Consider the following 21,337-nt stretch of genomic DNA (forward strand, 5'->3'; position numbering starts at 1 on the left):
AAGTGAGGTAACCCAGACTCAAAAGGTGAATCATGGTATGCACTCACTAATAAGTGGTTATTAACCTAGAAAACTGGAATACCCCAAACATAATCCACACATCAAATGAGATACAAGAAGAAAGCAGGAGTGGTCCCTGGTTCTGGAAAGACTCAGTGAAACAGTATTTGGCAAAACCAGAACGGGGAACTGGGAAGGGGTGGGAGGGAGGACAGGGGAAGAGAAGGGGGCTTACGGGACTTTCGGGAAGTGGGGGGGGGGCTAGAAAAGGGGAAATCATTTGAAATGTAAATAAATTATATCGAATAAAAAAAAAAGAATGAAGAAAAAAAATATTCTAGTTGTACACATGGACCTGGGAGAATGTAGCTTAATAATGAGGCAGGATTAAGTTGTAAGAAACAGACAATTTTTTCAGCACTTCAAATAATTTATGATCTGATGGTAAAATGCATAGTCAGAATAAAGTGGAAAATCACAGAGCTGGATGAATAAAAAAAAACCAAACCAACCAAACAAAAAAAAAAAACGTGTCTTAAAGGAAACTGCAGTCTCAAGAATTATTCTTGCTTGTGTGTGTGAAGATTTCTTACAAGCAATGAGAATAATTCCTTTCTCACAACATTTTTTAGAGTGTTCCCACAACCAGTAACTGAGTCAGAACAACAAAAGCAAATTTAGAATTAAATCCAGGTGCTTGATGTTCTCCCCTCTGTTTTAAGGTATTTCATCTCAAAAGAAATCTTAGGGAGTGTGTGCTGTGTTGTGGATATGGTTTTTCTAGGAAGTATGCACCCTGGATTTTGTCTCTTTCTGGTGAATCACCAATGTGATTAAAGTCTTGATTTGACTTTTCTTCTGAAACAAATAGACTGTCAGATCTACAGTCAGAGCAAGATTACAGCAACATTGAGATGATAAGACTCCAGATCCATCTAAGTGAATTTGGAAAAAATCTACATATAACAGATACATGGGTACGGCCTGTAGGTTGAAACACCCATTCAAAATTATACTGTTAAAATAACAAGAGAATTAAGTTCTTGAGATTTCAGAAACATTCATGACATACAAAGCTCTTCCAAATGCTAGAATTAAATAGTCATCAAGTTGACACATTTCACTCCATACATTTGTTTTAGATTGAGCCACTCCACATTTGTCTTCTCTCGAAGACCTGCTATAGTGTCAGCTTTATAAAAAGCAAAAAGACCAGTTGATTTTGGAACTTCCCTCTATTTTCAGCACTTATTTGATTGAAACAATAAGGACTGAGAGTTTCTTACCTGCCTGGACTCACTAGCAATACTATGTTACATAAAGGAAAATAAAGAAAAATCTATGTGTTTAGTGTGTGCTGGCTATTTTCTACTGTATTAAAATCCTGAAAATAAATATTGGAGAAAAATAAAGGTAGGCCAATTTCAGTTTCCCCCAGTTAATACAAATGTCCCCACAGATTGCTCTCATGATACATGAGAAAAATTTGAATAACCATGTTCTCTCATCTCTGAAAGACATTGTTGCTGTCACTTGTATGGTCACTTTCTGCATTAGAACCTTACCTTTTTTGTTAGCATTTAAAAACATCATCCTTGCAAGCATACTTGGAGATCTCAGAATTTTCAATCTAATCCAAATTCTTCTGATCATGTTATCGTTATTATTTATTTGGCAATAATTTTCTTAGTATAAATTTTAAAATGCAATAGAAGGAATAACAGGTGATTCAATCAGGAAGTCTTCAATCATCATAATATGATCTCTCATTCAGTGGCAGAATTGTTGGTCATACGGAGATGTGAAATGCATATTTTACATGGACTCAGATATATGGTTACATTTACAATTTTCATTACAAAACCGGGTCTTCACACTTTAGCATAGATGAATATTTTTTGTTTGTAAGGTGTGAAGTCGTATTAAAATGGTCTCAAATCAGTGTATAGGCCAGCTGTCTCAACACCAAAATCCCTTCCCAGGGAAAAAAAAGGCTTCATACATGAATCAAGTTGGGGGACAAAGATTGGAGTGGGGGCATGATGTCTGACCATTCAGAAGATGTAAACAAAAATGGAGTATTAAGGCAGAAGATTTAAGAAAATTTCAGTATATCATTTACACAGAAGCAATGTTGTCACCTTCCCCAGTGTAGACTCAGGGTATGGACTTCACCATGCTATTCTTAGGAGTGGGAGTAGCTTTAGGGAGGGTGAGGGACATCCTGAAACCATATATTTCATGGATGCTTGCAATGATTATTTAAAAGAAAACAAAACACAAAAATCAAAGTACAGTTAATGTCATCAGCCACATTGTAGAACATTGAGAGATGTGTGCTCCAAAGTACCACTGCTCCAGTTTTCAAATCTTGAGTCAAATGTGCAAAAATGAAACAAATAGAATATTTTTTAAAGTTGCTGAATTTCTTGCCACTTATAAGAAATCTTCACTCAGACACAAAAGAAAAAAAATATCTTATGAATACAGTTTCCTTAAAGACACTGAGTTGTTCTTTGAATGGGATTTAATTTAATTGTAGACTAGCTTCTGTTTGTAACTGTTTTGCTCTGATGCGTACCTTTGTACCATATTGAGCCTGATACCTGAGCAGGTCTATCCAGGGAATTTGATCCACTAAAACTGGAGTAATGGAGGCCTATGAGCTATTACTTAAGTGTTGGCCATCAATGAAATGTTTTTTTTGTTGTTGTTGTTTGTTTGCTTGGTTGGTTTTTTTGCTAGTAGGAATTTCTGCAATGATTACCAAGTGATTTTTTTTTTTTAGTTCTTTTCTTCGGAGACAACATCTCCTAAGTTTTGTTTTGTTTATCTTTTAATGAAAATTGAGTTTCTCTAAGAGAAATAGAAGTTTCTGCTATACTTTTTGTCATAACCACAGTTTCAGAATGAGATGCTATCATGTACCTGAAGACTATAATAATCAATGATTGATTTAATAAATGAAATATCTTGTTATTTTGTTTTAATAAGTTTTTTATTTATGACTGAAAATATAAACATTGAGATTTCCTGATTAGACCACTGAACTCAGCTAGTCCTTCCTTACATTTCCCTGTTACTTACTTTGGAGTGCTCTTGGAGCTTCCTCATGGCCAGGACAGAACCACAGTTGGCAATCTTCCCTGTTCTGAGATCCAAAAAGAACCAACGATCACAAATAATCTGACAGTAGAGTAGTAAAGAATCTAGTGACTTTCTTCACTTATAATTGCCAGCTCTCTAGCAGGGAAATTATTAGGACCAGTACTATTGGCATGTCTTCTGACCACACTTTTGGGTCATCAGAACTGATTTCAGGAGAAAACACTTGGGGACTTGCCTTTCTTCTATGAGGGAAGCATGGTCTACTGATCCATATCAGAATAAGAAATTACATTCAGCCATCAACACTAAGACCAATCTTATAATAAAATGATTCATATATGTTTTCCCACTATGTCAGTAGAATATTGAATGTTGATTTGACATGAACACACAACCTAGAACCCAGAGAGTCACATACTGACAGTGATTTTGATGACTTGTTAAAGGAATATTTGAAAGATATGGTTATTTTATTAACAGTGAGAAAAATAGACAAACAGAGAGGCTTTGAGGCTGCCTAGGAGTACATGTAACCATTGGCTTTCATTTAGAGGTAGCCAGTCTGTGGACAGGATGAAGATATGTCTAACCTGGAAATTAGGACATATACTGAGAGAAGTTCCACAACATAATTTTTGCACACAGGGGTCTTGTTCCATTTGAATCAATAATATATAGAGAGCATTCTGTTGAAATAGTTCACAACTTCCAGAAGTGCCTAAAATGATAATATGCTCTAATTGGAGTTATCATTAATAGTACTTTCTTGTTGGTTCATGATTAAAAGCAAGGAATTTTCCCATAGAGTTCTTAAATATGACACTGGGGGACAAAGATCTATTCAAGCAGACACTCAAACCTCCACCCAACCAAGCATACAAGGAGGAGAAAGAGTGAGACTGAGAAAGATCTATAGAGACAGAGAAACACACTGGTACTCACAGACTCCCTGTACAAACTCACAGGAAGTGATAAAGAGGAATATCCACTCATTCAGAGAAACACACAAACAGAGTGAAAGTTAGAGAAGGAGAGAGAATTACACAGAGATAAACATTTAAAAACAGAAAGAAAAAATATATGGAAACGTATGCAGAGAGAAAACCATATAAATACAGACATTACAGACTAAAAGGTAACACAAACATGTCAGAACATGTACACTTACAACCCCATGAAACAGAAAAAGAAAGCAAGAAGAATGTGAGAGGAGAGAAATCATACCCCTTAAAGGAAGTGAGATAAAATTTTAATGAAGACAAATAAAGAGAGAAAGAAAGAATGTAATAAAGTTAAGAAGAAAGATTTTGTTGACACTCAAATTGGCATATATTAAATCAGGTGTGTGCATACAACCAATTAATTTCAATTTATTAAAATGCATCTTTATTGTTTAGTGATAGTAGAAGTATAACTCAATACCATTGGGCTATGAGTTTCATTTCTATATAAACATAGACAAATTCAACACAATATTCTCTCTATAGACAATTATAACTTAAATGCATTTATTTCCAAAAGGAGCAGGTTGAAAAATATGAACTGTGCATTTATCATGGTTAAGTTTCATCTGCATTGTTTATATGTATACAGATTTACACTTATGTGAATTTAAAAAACAAAATTCAATTTTTTTTCATTCTTTTTTTTATTCGATATAATTTATTTACATTTCAAATGATTTCCCCTTTTCTAGCCCCCCCCACTCCCCGAAAGTCCCGTAAGCCCCCTTCTCTTCCCCTGTCCTCCCTCCCACCCCTTCCCAGTTCCCCGTTCTGGTTTTGCCAAATACTGTTTCACTGAGTCTTTCCAGAACCAGGGACCACTCCTGCTTTCTTCTTGTATCTCATTTGATGTGTGGATTATGTTTTGGGTATTCCAGTTTTCTAGGTTAATAACCACTTATTAGTGAGTGCATACCATGATTCACCCTTTGAGTCTGGGTTACCTCACTTAGTATGATGTTCTCTAGCTCCATCCATTTGCCTAAGAATTTCATGAATTCATTGTTTCTAATGGCTGAATAGTACTCCATTGTGTAGATATACCACATTTTTTGTATCCACTCTTCTGTTGAGTCTACCTAAGTGACCCAAAAAACTCCACTAGAGAGCTCCTACAGCTGATAAACAACTTCAGCAAAGTGGCAGGTTATAAAATCAACTCAAGCAAATCAGTGGCCTTCCTATACTCAAAGGATAAGCAGGCTGAGAAAGAAATTAGGGAAATGACCCCCTTCACAATAGCCACAAACAGTATAAAGTATCTTGGGGTGACTCTTACCAAACATGCGAAAGATCTGTATGACAAGAACTTCAAGACTCTGAAGAAGGAAATGGAAGAAGACCTCAAAAAATGGGAAAACCTCCCATGCTCATGGATCGGTAGAATCAATATAGTTAAAATGGCCATTTTGCCTAAAGCACTATACAGATTCAATGCAATACCCATCAAAATCCCAACTCAATTCTTCACAGAGTTAGAAAGAACAAAATTCAATTTTAATCCCAAATTTCTTGCAAATAACTTACAGGCATTCTTATCATTGGTAGTAACTTCTCAATTATATCATTCACAGTATCAATGTTTGTTGCTGTTACACATAATGGCTGTGGAAAGTACAGAGAAGAATGATATAAAATAACTTTGAAGCTCATGATTACCAAATTAGCTTTTATCTAAGCATTATTTATAAAATACAGTCTAAAATGGCAACTCTAATAAAGAATAAACATTCTGTTTTCTGCCCTTGACATAACTTTTGAAGACTGTCTATCAACCATATTTTTCACAAAATTTTCTATGTGGGTACTTGTTCTTCAAACATAACTGTAATAAACTGTATATGATAAAGGAAGACTGAGTAGCCATGGGTGCAGGAGCTCAGCATCCTGATTTTTCTTTCATTATGGCAGCAGACAAGCAGAGAGGGTGGGTTGAAATAGAGTACAACTGCTTGCTTCCTCCCCATCTAGACTTCCATCATTTCACACCCTTGTTTTCATGCACAGCATTTGCACAGTATTAGGTTAATAAGAAACAAAGGACAAAAACAAGAGAAAATTTAAAAAATGAAATAAACAAAAGATGAGTGTGTACTCTCCCCATATAATGCTCCATATAATATAATCACTGTAAAGTGTCAAGAAAACAATCCCTTGAATAAGAATCACTTGCTATCCAGAAACAACCTTGAACCAAGACAAAAGGAAACCACTTCAGAAGCCATCTCTTTCACAGAATTTTTTATGTATTGTCTTCTATCCACTGGGCATAATGCATTACCCTGAAAAAATAATTGTGTGTGTGTGTGTGTGTGTGTGTGTGTGTGTTTGCTGAAGATTAACACAAGATCCTGCCAAATAATGAGAGTTTACTTGAATTTTATGAACAAGAATTCATTGCATGAACTGATTTTATATCCTTTTATCTATAGTTTAAGAATTACGCCAAAACCCATTAGAAAATAAGAGCATCTCTGTTCTTGTGGTTATAATGTAAATAGAAGGAACCAATATGTGCACTGGCTAAGGATGTAGAGTTAGTCACCGCTGGAAATAAATATAGCTCATTGCTATGAAAATCATAGATTCAAGAAGGACACAGTTGAGCACCACCTACACATGCACACAATCACACACACACACATCACACACACACACACACACACACACACACACACACACATATATATATATATATATATATATATATATATATATATATATACAGAGTGAGCACAATAAAATTAAAGTAAGTCTAATGATATTTTGTTGAATATCTGAAAAGTTCTATACAATTTAAAAACAACAAATTATTGTTAAAAACCACACAAGATAAATGATTCACAAAGAATTTTACTTGACATTATTATAAAATATTGTCTTCTCAGAGCATTTCAAACATATTAAGATCTAAGTAATGATTGCAAAGATGTGTGCATTTCTTCCTGATGGAAATGTTGTTTATAAAAATGACTTATTTCAAGAGATAGTGTCTTTATAAAGAAAATTGTTCTAAAATTAATGTTCTTAATGCATGAAAATGAAAAGACAACTAGGAATTTTTTGTACATGGTAAAATATTTCTTGACTCAGCGTGAACCAGAGATATGTAAGTAATTCTTAGGAGATAAGATTAATCTTATAGTAGTTCACATGCTCCTTCTATGAAGAAAAATAGGCTTTTAATAATTATTCAATGATATATTAAAATATTTCTGGTAGAATAAAGGAACTGTACCTTTTATCTTAAAAGGAAAGAAATACAGATCCTGTAAATATTGAACTTACATATCAGAAAACTAAATGTGAAACAGTGAGCTGGTGCTATCACTAATGAGGTAAAAACTTCAGAACAGATTACTTAAAACCATCTGTTCATGTAGTAAAATGCTCTCCTCCATCCATGGCATAGGCATTGACTATGAGGACAGTGCAATTAATTCTTATCTCTACAATATTCATTCAAACAGTCAATATTTTATATATTTGTATTTGTAGTACAGAGGAGGAAAAGACATGTGCATCTTGGAGAGGTTTGGGAATATCTTGGGATTTGTACAGGCAATTTGGCAGTGGATTTCTATACTTATAAGAAACTATCAACATAATGAATCTAAAATCATCTATAGCTACATATTTTAACATATTAAGAGAGTTTGAGGAATCTGAATTCAATCCTAAGAAAAAGAAAACAAAAAGGAAAATTGGGAGGAAAAGAATTCCTTATGTTAGAATAGCAAATATGTATTCCTAATATTTCTATAGGGGAAAAACAGCTTTATCTTAAATGTCATGAGTGCAATAAGCATAAATAATAAGTATAATAAGTGTAATAAGTGTGGAAGACCAAACTATAAATATAAAGTCAAACAAAACCACCGAAGAATTGACAAAAATATGAAGCATTATTGCTAAATACTCACTAGAGAACATTGAGAAAGAAAAGTGATGTAGGATATTTACTTAAATTAGAAGAAATTGTTTAGGTTCTGAAACACGATTCTTCAATGAAAAAAGGGAAATAAACATATCATCCCATGAAGAAAAGCTTAAAAGTACCTATTATGAGAGGGCAATATATGAAAGCACTGTTCGTGGTAAAAAACAGTAAAACTCTTTACTTTTCAGGAATTGGATCTAAGTCACAATGGTGTGGAAAAACATCAGGGAGATTGCTCATGTAAAATACCGAGCATTTGCCATAGAAGACATCAATCATCAGAGGAAGAACATTTGCCTACAGGAGGACTATCTGCTCTTCTGTTCTTCTCTGTCCTGAGGACACATCTGTTTCAGACAAGATAGTGAGTATTCTCCTCATATATGTCACTGGTTAGAAATTCCATTTATACTACACTTCCACTTTAATTGCTGTTTTGTATAACCTAGAAATTATAAAGATCAAATTGTGTGGAGATCATTATACAAACATTGGTTGGTTTACTGCAGTTTCAACAGTGCCATGTTACAATATCAAATCTTGGTACATTTGTACCCATTAGCATTTATAAAAGTCAGAAATAAGGTGCTTCCCTCATCTACATTCTATGCTGCTTCATAAGAAGAATGGTCTTCAATGCTCTGCATACTACATAACAGGGAAATTTCTGATCTGTACTAAATCCAATACTGAAAATGGAATGGTAATATAAATATAAGGAAAATTGACATTATTAAAAGATTTATTTATTTTATTTATATAATGAAATGAGGACATCAGATCCCATTACAGATGGTTGTGTACAACCACATGGTTACTGGGAAGTGACCTCAGGACCTCTGGAAGAGCAGTCGGTGCTCTTAACCACTAAACAATCTCTCCAACCCCAAATAGACAATTATTTAATACCTATATGTGCAAATCAATGATAAAACTACTAGCTATTAGGTGTGAAGTTATGAGTTATGTATGACAACACACACACATACACAAACACACATACGCACACACAGACACACAGACTCACAGACACACACACACATACAAAACAATCATAAGTTAATAAAAAATGATTTCTAACAAAAGTTAGCAAAAAGGACATCCCTGTGCCAATATCATTTAAATAAATATGAGGACAAAAAGCCACAATTATGGAGCTGGTCTGCTAAAGCAGGTGTGAAGATGCACACAGACCTACTGAAAAAGCAGAGAAGGAACTTAAAAAAAACATAATAATCAGGATGTGAATGTGAAGAACAATGTAGTTATTGATAATATTTTGTTCTATTTCATTTGTTTATGATTATCCTATAATAACAATTGATTTTTTTATTAGATAGAAATATTTTAAAATAAGTAAGAGTGGAACAACACAGAACTTAATACTTAAGTACTATGAACTCAGGGGAAAAACCTGTTTAAATCTCAAAGCAGTAAGGGAGAAACGTCAAGTAACAAAAAGTCAGACCTATCAGAATTACACCATACTTCTCGTCAGAGATTATAAAACCCAGAAAATCCTGGCAAGATGTCCTACAGACCCTAAGAGAACACAGATGCCAGCTCAGGCTACTATACCCAGCAAAAGTCTATTATGATAGATGGAGAATCCAAGATATTCCATGAGAAAAAGAAATTTACACAATGTCTTTGTACAAATCCATCCCTACAAAGGATAATAAATAGAAAACTGCAACATAAGGGGGGAACCTACAGCCTAGGAAAAGCAAGCAAATAATCTTCTTTCAACAAACAAAATGAAAATAACCAAATAAACATTAATCAGCTTTCACAACAACAACAAAAACAACAACAACAACAACAAACAACAGGTAGCAACAATTACTTATCCATAATATCTCTTAACATCTATGGAATCTATTGTCTAATAAAAAAGACAAAGTCTAACAGACTGGATATATAGAAAGGACCCAACAGTTTGTTGCTTACAGCAAACCCACCTCACTGACAAAGACAGATATACACTACCTCAGAGAAAACAATTTTTCAAGGAAATGGATCAAAAAAGTTAAGTTATCAAAAAAGATAAGGAAGGGCCCTTCATACTCATTAAAGGAAAAAAAATACCAAAAAGAACTCTCATTTCTGAACATGTATATTCAGAATGCAAGGGAACACACATTCATTAAAGAAACTCTCTTAATGATCAAAGTACACATTGCACCTCACACAATATTAGTGGGAAACTTCAACACCCAACTCTCATCAATGGACAAATTGTGGAAACAGACACTAAATAGAAAATAACAGAAGTGATAAACAATTGGATTAATCAATAGAGCATTTTATCCTAAAACAAAAGAATATAACTTCTTCTCAGCACCTCATGGTACCTTCTCCAAAACTGACCACATAATCAGTCAGAAAACAGACCTCAAGAGATACAAGAAGACTGAAATGATCCCATGCATCCTATCAGATCACCACAGACTAAGGCTGGCCTTCAATAACAACAAAAGCAATAGAAATCCCGCATACACGTGGAAGCAGAACAACACTTTACTCAAAGATAACTTGTTCAAGGAAGAAATAATGAAACTAAAGACTTTTCAGAATTCAATGAAAATGAACCCACAACATACCCACACTTATGGGACAAAATGAAAGCAGTGTTACGAGGAAACTCATAACTCTGAGTGACCCTAAAGGGAAACTTGAGAAAGCCCATACAAAAGCAGCTTGACAGCACATCTTCAAGGTCTAATGCAATAAGAAGCAAACACACGCAAGATGAGTACACAACAGGAAATAGTCAAACTCAGAACTAATATCTACCAAATATAAACAAAAAGAACTATTCAAAGAATCAACACAACCAGGAGATGTCTCTTTGAAAAAATCAACAAGATAGATAACCCCTTAACCAGTCTAACCAGTGGGTATGGAGACAGTATCCAAATTAACATAAGCAGGAATGAAAAGAGACAAAACCACAGCAACAGAGGAAATCCAAGAAGTCTTCAGATCCTACTATTAAAGCCTATACTGAAGAAAATTGGAAAATCTGTATGAAATGGACAATTTCTAGACAGATACCAGGGACCTATGTTAAATTAGGATCAGATAAACTATATTAGATATATTTAAACTATAATGGCTATATTTAGGGAAGGGGCTTATGTGACTTTCAGGGGATGGGGGGGCAGAAAAGGGGAAAACATTTGAAATGTAACTAAAAATATATTGAATAAAAAAAAGAAATGTCCAACATATTTAGTTATCAGGGAAATGCCAGTCAAAGAACCCTGAGATTCCCCCTCACACCAGTCAGAATGGCTAAGGTCAAAAACTCAGGTTACAGCAGGTAATGGTGAGGATGTGGAGAAAGAAGAACACTCCTCCATTTCTGTTGGGATATCAAGCTGGTAAAACCACTTTGGAAATCAGTTTGGAGGTTCCTCATCAAATTAGTCATAGTACTACCAGAGGAACCAGCTGTACCACTCCTGGGCATATTCCCAGAAGATGCTCCACCATGCAATAAGGACGCATGCTCCACTATGTTCATAGCAGCCTTATTTATAATAGCCTGAAGCTGGAAAGGACCCAGATGTCCTTCAAATAGGAATGGATACAGAAAAAGTGGTACATTTATACAATGGAGTACCACTCAGGTATTAAAAACAATGAATTCATGAAATTCTTAGGCAAATGGATGGAACTAGTAAATATTGTCCTGAGTGAGGTAATCCAATCACAAAAGAACACACACGGTATGCACTCCCTGAAAAGGGTACATAAAGTCTGGGTGCTTTTGTCCTTCTTGACAGCAAAACAAAATATCCATGGTAGGAGATAAAGAGACAGTGTGTGGAGCATAGACTGAAGGAAGCACCATCCATAAACTTCACCACCTGGGGATCCATCTCATTTACAGTCACCAAACCCAGACACCATCATGGTAGCCTACAAGCACTTGCTGAGAGTTTCTGCCAATGCCTGACAAATACAGAGGTGGGTGCTCTCAGCCAACCATTAAACTGAGCACAGAGTCCCAGACTGAAGAACTACAGAAAAGAGTGAAGTCAAGGAGCTGATGTGGTGTGCAGCGCCATAGGAGGAAGACTGTGTACCAACCAGTACACAGAGCTCCCAGGAGCTAAACCACCAACAAAGGGTCCTCATGGAGGGACCCACGGCCCCAGCCTCATATGTAGCAGAGGATGACCTTGTTGTACATCAGTGGGAGGAGAGGCCCTTGGTCCTGTGAAGGCTCAGTACTGGAGGGCAGAGGAATGCCAGGACTGGGACCTGGGATGGGTGGCTTGGTGTGCAGGGCGAGGGGGAATGGGATGGCGGGTTTTTGGAGGCATAACCAGGACAGGGGATAACATTTAAAATGTAAATAAAGAAAATATATGATAAAAAGGCAAAACAAGCTGTTTAATTATAATAATAATACTGGTCATGGAAATATATGTTGTTGAGAACACCTGATGTAATTTTCAATCAATTTAGAAAAAAATACTTTTATATATTTGTCTCTTTCGTTGCTTTAGCATTTGGATCAATCTTGCTTCATATTGCTTTCTCCAGTCATGTATAAAAACATGTATGCATGCCATATCCATATACCTTTTACATCTACATAAATTCTTACTATCTCTCCCCTCCACCCTCTCATGTCTCCATCTTCCGTTGCTCTACAAACTGCCTGTCCCTCTGCTAGTCATGAACTTGAAATGTCACTTTTGGTTTTGTATTCACATACACTATCACAGCTTGGGATATCCTCAGTGAATATTTTCAGTGAGAAACGTTTCTTGACATTCTTCTTCACTGAATCAATGGATCTGTTCAAATGCAATAGAAACAAACTATATAGTAAAGTTAATTCACTAGTAGCTTATTTTAAGCTAATCGCTATTAATAGTTTATAAGTGTCATCATAGCTTTAAATAAAAGACAAACAGTTTAGCAATATGCAGTATTGGACTGGGGAATATTTTAAAATGTCTTAGAAGTAAAGTTATGGTCACTTAATAACACATCAACCTAGGAAACACAGCCAGTCCTCAGAAATTTTTGTTTGCAAGGTTGTTGTCAAGTTGACTACATGTGGCAAGAACTACAATCCAGAAATTTAGTGCACACCTGTGATCCAGATCTTGAGGCTAGAAGATACAGGCTTTTGACTTGGACCTTGACATGGAGAACATGAGTCACAGTGGTCATGAAAAGCTTAGGCCCAGGCAAGGGAGAACACACCCAACATTAATTTCTATGAACTGAGGGAAGTGGATCTGAGTTCAAGGTCTGCCTGGGACAAAGCAAGGTCCCAATCTAGGCATGTAGATACACACCTTTAATCTGAGGCATGGCTTCTGCTGGAAAGCTACATCAGGACTTTGGAAGAAGGAAGACTTACTCTTCTTTGCCGACTTGCTCTTACTGCCAGCACATCTTCTTCAGGATTCCAGTTTATACAGAATAGCAGGCAAAATAATCGGACTTCATAGACTGAAGAACTACTAGATTTTTTGACTTCCCATTCATAGCTACCCAATGTTGTCTTAAACACCATAAGTCATTACAATAAATTCCGTTAATATATAGAGACAGTCCATAAGAGTCCATAAGAGTTCTGTGGCTCTAATGAAAGATATGTGATTAATTCACAAGAAAAAGGCAAAAATATGCATGACTTTAATGGAGGAAATAACCTGAATGGAGGAACAGTTTGAATGGGCATGGTAGAGTTACATCTATGGAGTGGAATTTAAAGTAATACTGAAGACTACCGTTTATTCCAATATAAAAAGGAAGCAATGAATATAAGTCCTCAACTATAAGTGCGATGTGTGATAGATAATAGAAACTAAAGTAATATCCAGTGACCCTCTAATCAGCAATATATTTCGAGATAGCCTACCAGATATGTTTAAGAAAGAAATGAAGTACAAACTACAATTCCCATATCAGTACAGAATTAAAGTATAATCACAAGTAAAATACCTTCTGAGAAAATAGTACCAGGGATCTTTCTGTTCAATCGAACTGTAATGTAAAAAGAGAAAAAGATGATTAGAGTCTTGACAATGCAAAAACGTTAAAGATGATTGCTCATAAAAATTGTTATAAGTCAATTGCTATCCTGAAGGTGCAGGCATAGATGATATTCTCCACTTGACTGATCTTCTGTATGACATGTTTCACTGGAACACTTGTATGACAGGGGGATGAATATAGTGTGGAAGCTAGTTGGGGGTATCAAGACTTGACTATGTTCCAAGAGCTATGTGAGTATGGCAGGGCCAAGTTTCAGTTTCATTTGTATAGGGTGATATTTAAGGAAGTGTCCTTTTAGTGTAAGGTCTTGTCATATAGAAAGGGGTCGTTATTCACACTAAACCACAGGTAAGGTATATGACCATTGTTTAGAACACACTTAATGCAGGGAGAACAACTTTTAAGAAAAAAAAATTTGTTTCCTTGAGTGACTTGGCACACAAGTCAGGAGATACGAGTCCTAGATACGAGTGCTTCATCTATGAGTCATCACATCAACTCTCCTGGTACAAATTAATAATTAGCACATCACCATTCCTCTGTAGCATGTAATAATCTAAGACGGATTAAATATGATTTTAACATGCTAACATTTATAACTGAAAATTTTATGTTGAATGAGTTAAACCTTATTGATATTTGAAACATTCACAGTCTCTTACATTCATCAACATTATCTTGTTGATCAATGTTTTTCTGATTCAATTAGCAACCCTTACCCAATGCACTATTCCTCTTGCCCCTTCTCTAAACCCCATGTCAGGTATAGTTTTCCTACCAGTAAGCTAATGTATACATTGCTTCCTCTTTCTTAAAATATTTATACATGCTACAAAGATCTTTCATTCACAGAATTTTTTTCTCCACTTTGCCATGATTTTAAAATCCAAGCTGTCTTCCTATGGACCTATGGACTGATTCTTGCCCAAAGACTGGCATATTCATGTTTCTACAATTATCTGCCCACCTACTCTATTCATGCCTACAACAATTTTTATCAGAAGGGTGGATTATGCCTTTGCCCCTCAACCTACACATATGCACATGTAAATACACACACACACACACACACACACACACACACACACACATACACACAAAACACATCACCTATAACTAAAAGAAAAAAAGGACATAGGAGGAAACCTCATAGGTATTTGGTGATATGTAGGGATTGGTTCTGACATTTTGATAAGAAATCTGCATATGAACACTGAAGATCTAGTTACCTAATTGTTTCCTCATTGATCAATAAAGATCCTAATGGCCAGTGATCTGGGTGGTATAGGAAGGACTTCCAGTTTTGCTACAGGAAGGCTTGTAGATGTAGGGAAGGTGAAAAGAATTCACCATGGTACAGAGGGAGAAACAGACAAGAGCCATGTGAGATGTAAGTTGTTTTGGTCATTGGCTGCTTTCCTGCTTGGTCTGGGGTAGCAGGTAGGAGATTAGAAACATAATTAACATGGGGGTTGACTTAGGGTGCTGAGCTGCAACTAAGGTGAATGAGCAAATTTGAGTACAGATTCAGAAGTGTTGACCTGGGGCAGTAACAAATGGTATGAGAACTGAGGAAGGCTTAGCTCAATTGAGCTAAGGCATATCAAAATGAGTTGACTGGTGTGTCCAGCATTTGCAGATCTGATGATATTTTGTCCATTGACCTTTATCCTTATCAGTTGACCATTAGCCACCGATGACATTCTGCTAAACAGACATTCAAATACTTGAACATTCTATGAGTAACTATTTTTATCTGTTCAATTAAAGAGCATTTCTATGGAAATTAACTGGGGAGTATTGGAGATAATGTTCAAATTTAAGTGTAATAGGAAGTATTAATTGAGTGAATCAATTTGTTTATTTCCAAACACTAGATAATTCCAGACATTATTCTGAAAAGATTGTAGGGAAAAGATTGTAGAGGATATGCTAAGTCCTTGTTTTTTCCATATACTTCTTGGAAGACAGCTTACCTCCATTCTGCCCCAAGAATCTTCTGTAGTCCTAATGAACATTCCGGATCAAAGACTAGGTATATATTTACATGTGAAAAGTATGTTGTGGAAATGATAGACAAATTGGTGTCATCATAGAAGGGGAAAATAGGAGTTGGCATCCTGTATGCAATCAGATTAAACTGGATTCCTATTTTGCAAATGTTCTGGTTAATTGGTTTAACCTGTGAATTATGAAGCATTAATTTGCCCAACAATTGCTATAGTTATTTACCTATGAATATAGGTTCAAACTATAGGTCTTACTGAAAGGAGGCCAAAAAATTTCCATCTGGCCAAAACAGGAAAAGGTTCTTGCAAGGACAGGTTTGATTTTTTCTGACTAGTTCCACGTTTTCCACGACCCAAAGGTTATTCCGAGGGAGGATGCATTTTATCTTAAACCTTTTCTTATTCCTAGAAAAAGAAGCAAGGATCTCTGTTAGATTGGTTTGCTTTGTAATTGGTATTTCTTGAGGAAATACCCAGTTCTCCCCACCCCAAGAGCAGAGGTGGACTCCTCTGGTTTAGCACTCAGGCAGAGTTCAAGCCAGGGGAGATGAATTCAACAAATTGTGTGTTGAAGGAAGTTTCTGGATATGAGATTCTCAGTTGCTCACAAATAAACAGCCTGATTCTTTTCTGACTGGAGAAGTTTAAAATGAATATGCTATGAATATATACATATACATACATATATATATATATATATATATATATATATATATATATATATATATATATATATATATATATATATATGACATTTTTAGTAAGGTATGTATTTCATGATTTCATCCTTAAATATTGTTCCTTAGTAACCATTTTGCTTTTATTTCAAGTATTATTATACCATAAAATATTAATTGAAATTTTGTTTTTACTTAACTATATTTAATAATGTTTCCCAAAAAATTATATAGAAATATTGTCTAACTGAATAAAATTCACTCTCCGGTGCCCTTCTTTCTATACTAAGAAGTCACATCAGCTCATTACACTGGTTCCTTTAGGAAACACACAAAGCACATCTCATACAAGCATCCAAAAAGACAATTATTTAACCCAATAATTTAAACAAACAATTAGAAATATGCCTTTCTATCAATCATTCTCATCTTATCAAAACTGTAAGAAACAAAAACCTTGGAAGCATTACTTTCCTTCTTTGATCATTCCTTTTATATGCAGCTTGTCTTTAAGAAATTCACATACATATATACTATTTTCCAATTATTTTGTTGTTGTTGTTGTCCTCTCCATTCCCTTCTATCTTGTGACAGAATCATGCCTAGATTTATGAGAATTCTATTATGATATCCTGAATATTACTTTTTTGTATGTGTGTGTGTGTGTTTGTATGTGTGTCTGTGTGTGTCTAACCTGAGGTATGTAATTCTGCATTGGGAACCATTAAGGTAATATGTTGGTCCAAAATAGATGAAATAGATGATGCTTTTTCTGTCTCTCTCAGATTCAGGGGACAATATGACAATATAAACCCTGTTTCAAAAATTATCTATATATACATAAATTTCAAATGTGTGATTTTTGACAGATGATACTATAGTGAAAATATACCACACTATCTAATATACAATGTATCAGTCAAAATACAAGCATATTATGTCATAGGATACATATGCACACTCACACACAAACATACAAACACAAGTCTAAATCAAATGAAACATTTGTACTTATATTTTCTTTCCAACAGAATACATCTAATTTTACCTATACATATATATGCATTTCATGAACCAAATTTCTGAAGAAATGCATAAAACTGAAAACACTAATTTAAATGTCTGATAGACAATCTTCCTTGTAAATAGAAATGACTATCATCTCCTATGAGATTAATAATGCTCTTAACATAACATGAATAACAATGTATAATAATTTTAATTTTATCACTAAACAGCTGAAGCAGTTCAAATATATTGTCTTTCAAGAAAAATATTCACTTTAGTTTCCTTTACTCTAAAAAATTAAAGTGAATTATACTTACTTACACCAAATACACTTAAAAGGTACAGTATCAGTATATATTCATGTTTCATTCAAATGAGTTGATGACTATCTTTTATAAAATGTATTTCCCAGTGTGGACTGAAGGTGAGTTGACTAGAAATGATGAGAGGAATGGCCGACTGACAGACAGTCTGGACATTCACTTATTTTGTACCTGCGTCAGTCAGACACTAACAAACATTTCCTATACTGGGAGCTTACAGTGACTGATCATGGATAAAAGGCAAATTTACCCCATCATTCTCTTCTGAACATTTTATTTTCTCACAATTTTTGAAATGGATCTTCAGGAATATTATATAAGGATGGCCAGAAACTTTTTATCTCCCAAGCTTAATAAAGTATATTACTGATATCTGTTCTCCAGACCATTTACAAACTCATGAGAACATATCTTAAATTATCTACTTAATAATATCAGTATCAACTTTAAACCTTCTAAAATAATCTGAAGGCTATGATCATGTCAGAGAAGAATATATGTGATGCGGCCGCAGAAAACACTTCCATGGTCGTAAGTTAGAGGTCAACATTCTATACTGCTTCATTTAATCACAGTGCTTTTCTCTATGTGCAGAATCACCAAGTAGGAAGTATTCAGTGCCTGTAGTTTCCCCTGATTAGTAGCTGATATTAGTAGGGATCATAGATGCTTCTTGATTCTTCATACTAATTTGGAAACTATGAGGTCTAGAGGCTTACATGGGTTGCCACATGTGAACAAGGATCATAATTAGGGATTCCCCTCTCCGTCCTCCACAGTCTATGTGGAAACAACAAGCAAGAGGACACTGACTTCTCATATTTCAAATATTTTATTTTGAGAACATGTGTCACTGTATATTCCACATATTCCACGAAGTTTCAATACTCATAAGTCAGCTTTAATGATGATACTATTCCTGACATGTGCTTGCACATCTGCCTCCTTTTCGAGTTTGTTGTTATTCTTTCCCCAGATTTAAATAGCAGGATATCACATTAAATAATTCCTTTCTTTTAGAAAGTGTCTAAAATTTGTGACCAAACAAATAGAGAAATGTGTAGGATAGTGTTCACCTAACCTCAACCACAGTAGAATAAAAAGAAATTGCATATAATCTTTTTTTAAAAAGAAGTAAAAGAACATTTTATATTCATACAAAATGGTCTAATTCAAGTGCAGCCTCTCATTGTAAGGAGTGCATGTTGCACATACTCACAGGTTACTAGACACAACCAAAACATGATCAAATAAGGATAGGTGTCTTTTTTTCATTTTCTTGCCGCTTGTGAGTTCCACGGGTCCTTGACACAGTAAGGTTCGATGTGTTCCTCCCATGTCTTCCTTCACAAGGGTTTCCATAATGAAAAAATATGGTACTCCTGGTACAGGCCTCCACCTAACAGAACAAGTATTCAGTGGATATGTTATAAGAACAATGTTCCTGCTGAATTTTAATTTCATGATATGAAAATACAGTAAATAAAGATTAAAGGCAAGATTGAAGATTATAGCAACATTTATAATGTATGAAATTCACAAATAAGCAGGTGATACTAAAAGACAATTGTAAATCTTAACATAAATGATATGCTAATGAGGAAGATAGTAAGTAATTATCCTCACTCATAACTTGGACCCCTTTTGATAAGATTTACAGAAATTGTTCTCCTGTATGCTTAAAGCATACCTCTCTTCACATAATAATATTGTTTCTACAGAAGATTGGTACTGAATATGGCTCGAATGTCTACATTTTCAAGAAACCACTAGAGTTGAGAGTTAGTTCATATGATCTAGGAGAATAAAGAAAGAATACTTCCTGACATGATTAGTCTATCATGAGAAACAAATTACTTATTAAAAAAAATACCTTTTTGGTGGAGCCTGGAAAGGAGAACCTTTGAATAAACTTGAATTTTGCCTTCCTACTCCTGAATACCAAACAGATCACTAAGGTTGGTAGACAAGCTACTGAAATCTGAGGATTCTGAAGTAGTCAGGCTTAAGAACCATTGTGATGTCAGTATTCTAAGGGTCATGACAACTGACAAAAAGTGCATGCATTTTCTTCCCTTACACTGTGTGACTTTAAATTTTTTTCTAAGAGTTGTGGAACCATACATCTTTGTAAGGAATCACATATATTCACAACTATGAAAGTTATATAGGTCAGATAATATAGAGACAGAAGGATGATAGATCAATAGACAGATAGTTACTCTTTCGGTGGTTCTTTACCCTGCTTATACAATGTGAATATTAAAACAGATATTAAGTGAATATCAAGCTATTCAAAACATATATCTTTCAAAGAATATGTAGATAGACACAAGCTTTTATGAAGATAGCATAAAAGAGCCATGAGATTAGAGGTGTCAGGAGGAACAGCAGTCAATGATTATAATCACACTCATCAAACATTAATGTAAAGAAATTTTACAAAAATAATACCAATTCGGTTTTATGATATTAAATATTAAAAGTAAATGAACATATGTGGAAAATCATTCCTTTCCTTTTGAATCAACATTAAAAAATTTAAAACTTTTTAGAAATCACAACATATCTTGGAAAAATAACAATTTGCTGAAACTGAAGCATTCATAGGTTTTAGGTGGAAGTTTGATCAGTTTACAAGAAATGTTTGTGTTCATAGTGGGTAAAAAAAAATTAGATAGTCTAGAAAATATTCCTCTCTCTTGTTCATCATATGTATTTTTTGAAGTCTTATAGAAAGCATTCTCCTGGAAGCTCAAAGCATAGCTCTCCTTACTTGAGAACTTTGTTTCTTTTGGGAATTGGTACTGAATTTTGCCACTGTGTAAATTTCCATGAAGAGACTGCTGAGTTAAAAACTAGTTTTCCAGATCTGGAGAATCAAAATAGAACACTTCCTGATTCCTTTAGACTGTCATAAGAATCAAATTAGTTATTATATACATACATACCTTTACAGTGGAGCCTGGAATTGAGAACCAATCAATTTATGTGAAATGATCACTTTCCTTCTTGGCACTAAAGACCAAACGGAACACTGCAGTTGGTATACCAACCACTGAAGTCTGAGGATTCTTTAGTAGTCAGGGTGACAGGCCATTGTGATGTCAAGATTCAAAGGCTCATGCTATAACTGACAAAGTGACACGTGCATTTCATGTCCTTCAGTCTTTTAGTTTTAAAATTGTATTCTTTTAACAATTGTTGAACCATAGGAATTTCTATTAAATAACATATT

The 21,337-nt window shown here is 34.7% G+C and overlaps 1 protein-coding gene across 1 annotated transcript in view; it reads right to left on the reverse strand.

The window, feature by feature from the left end:
- Positions 1-19,461, reverse strand: part of LOC127683726 (rho GTPase-activating protein 20-like) — a 66,373-nt gene extending 46,912 nt beyond the window's left edge. Inside the window, exons 1-5 of the mRNA XM_052180978.1 lie at positions 19,319-19,461; positions 16,347-16,496; positions 14,029-14,070; positions 12,785-12,866; positions 5,640-5,717 (exon numbers count right to left, since the gene is read on the reverse strand). Of these exons, the coding sequence (XP_052036938.1) occupies positions 5,640-5,717; positions 12,785-12,866; positions 14,029-14,070; positions 16,347-16,496; positions 19,319-19,461 (495 nt within the window). The remainder of the gene's footprint in view (positions 1-5,639; positions 5,718-12,784; positions 12,867-14,028; positions 14,071-16,346; positions 16,497-19,318) is intronic.
- Positions 19,462-21,337: the final 1,876 nt, after the last annotated feature.

This window comes from Apodemus sylvaticus, chromosome 4 (assembly GCF_947179515.1).
Source record: "Apodemus sylvaticus chromosome 4, mApoSyl1.1, whole genome shotgun sequence".
NCBI lineage: Eukaryota > Metazoa > Chordata > Mammalia > Rodentia > Muridae > Apodemus > Apodemus sylvaticus.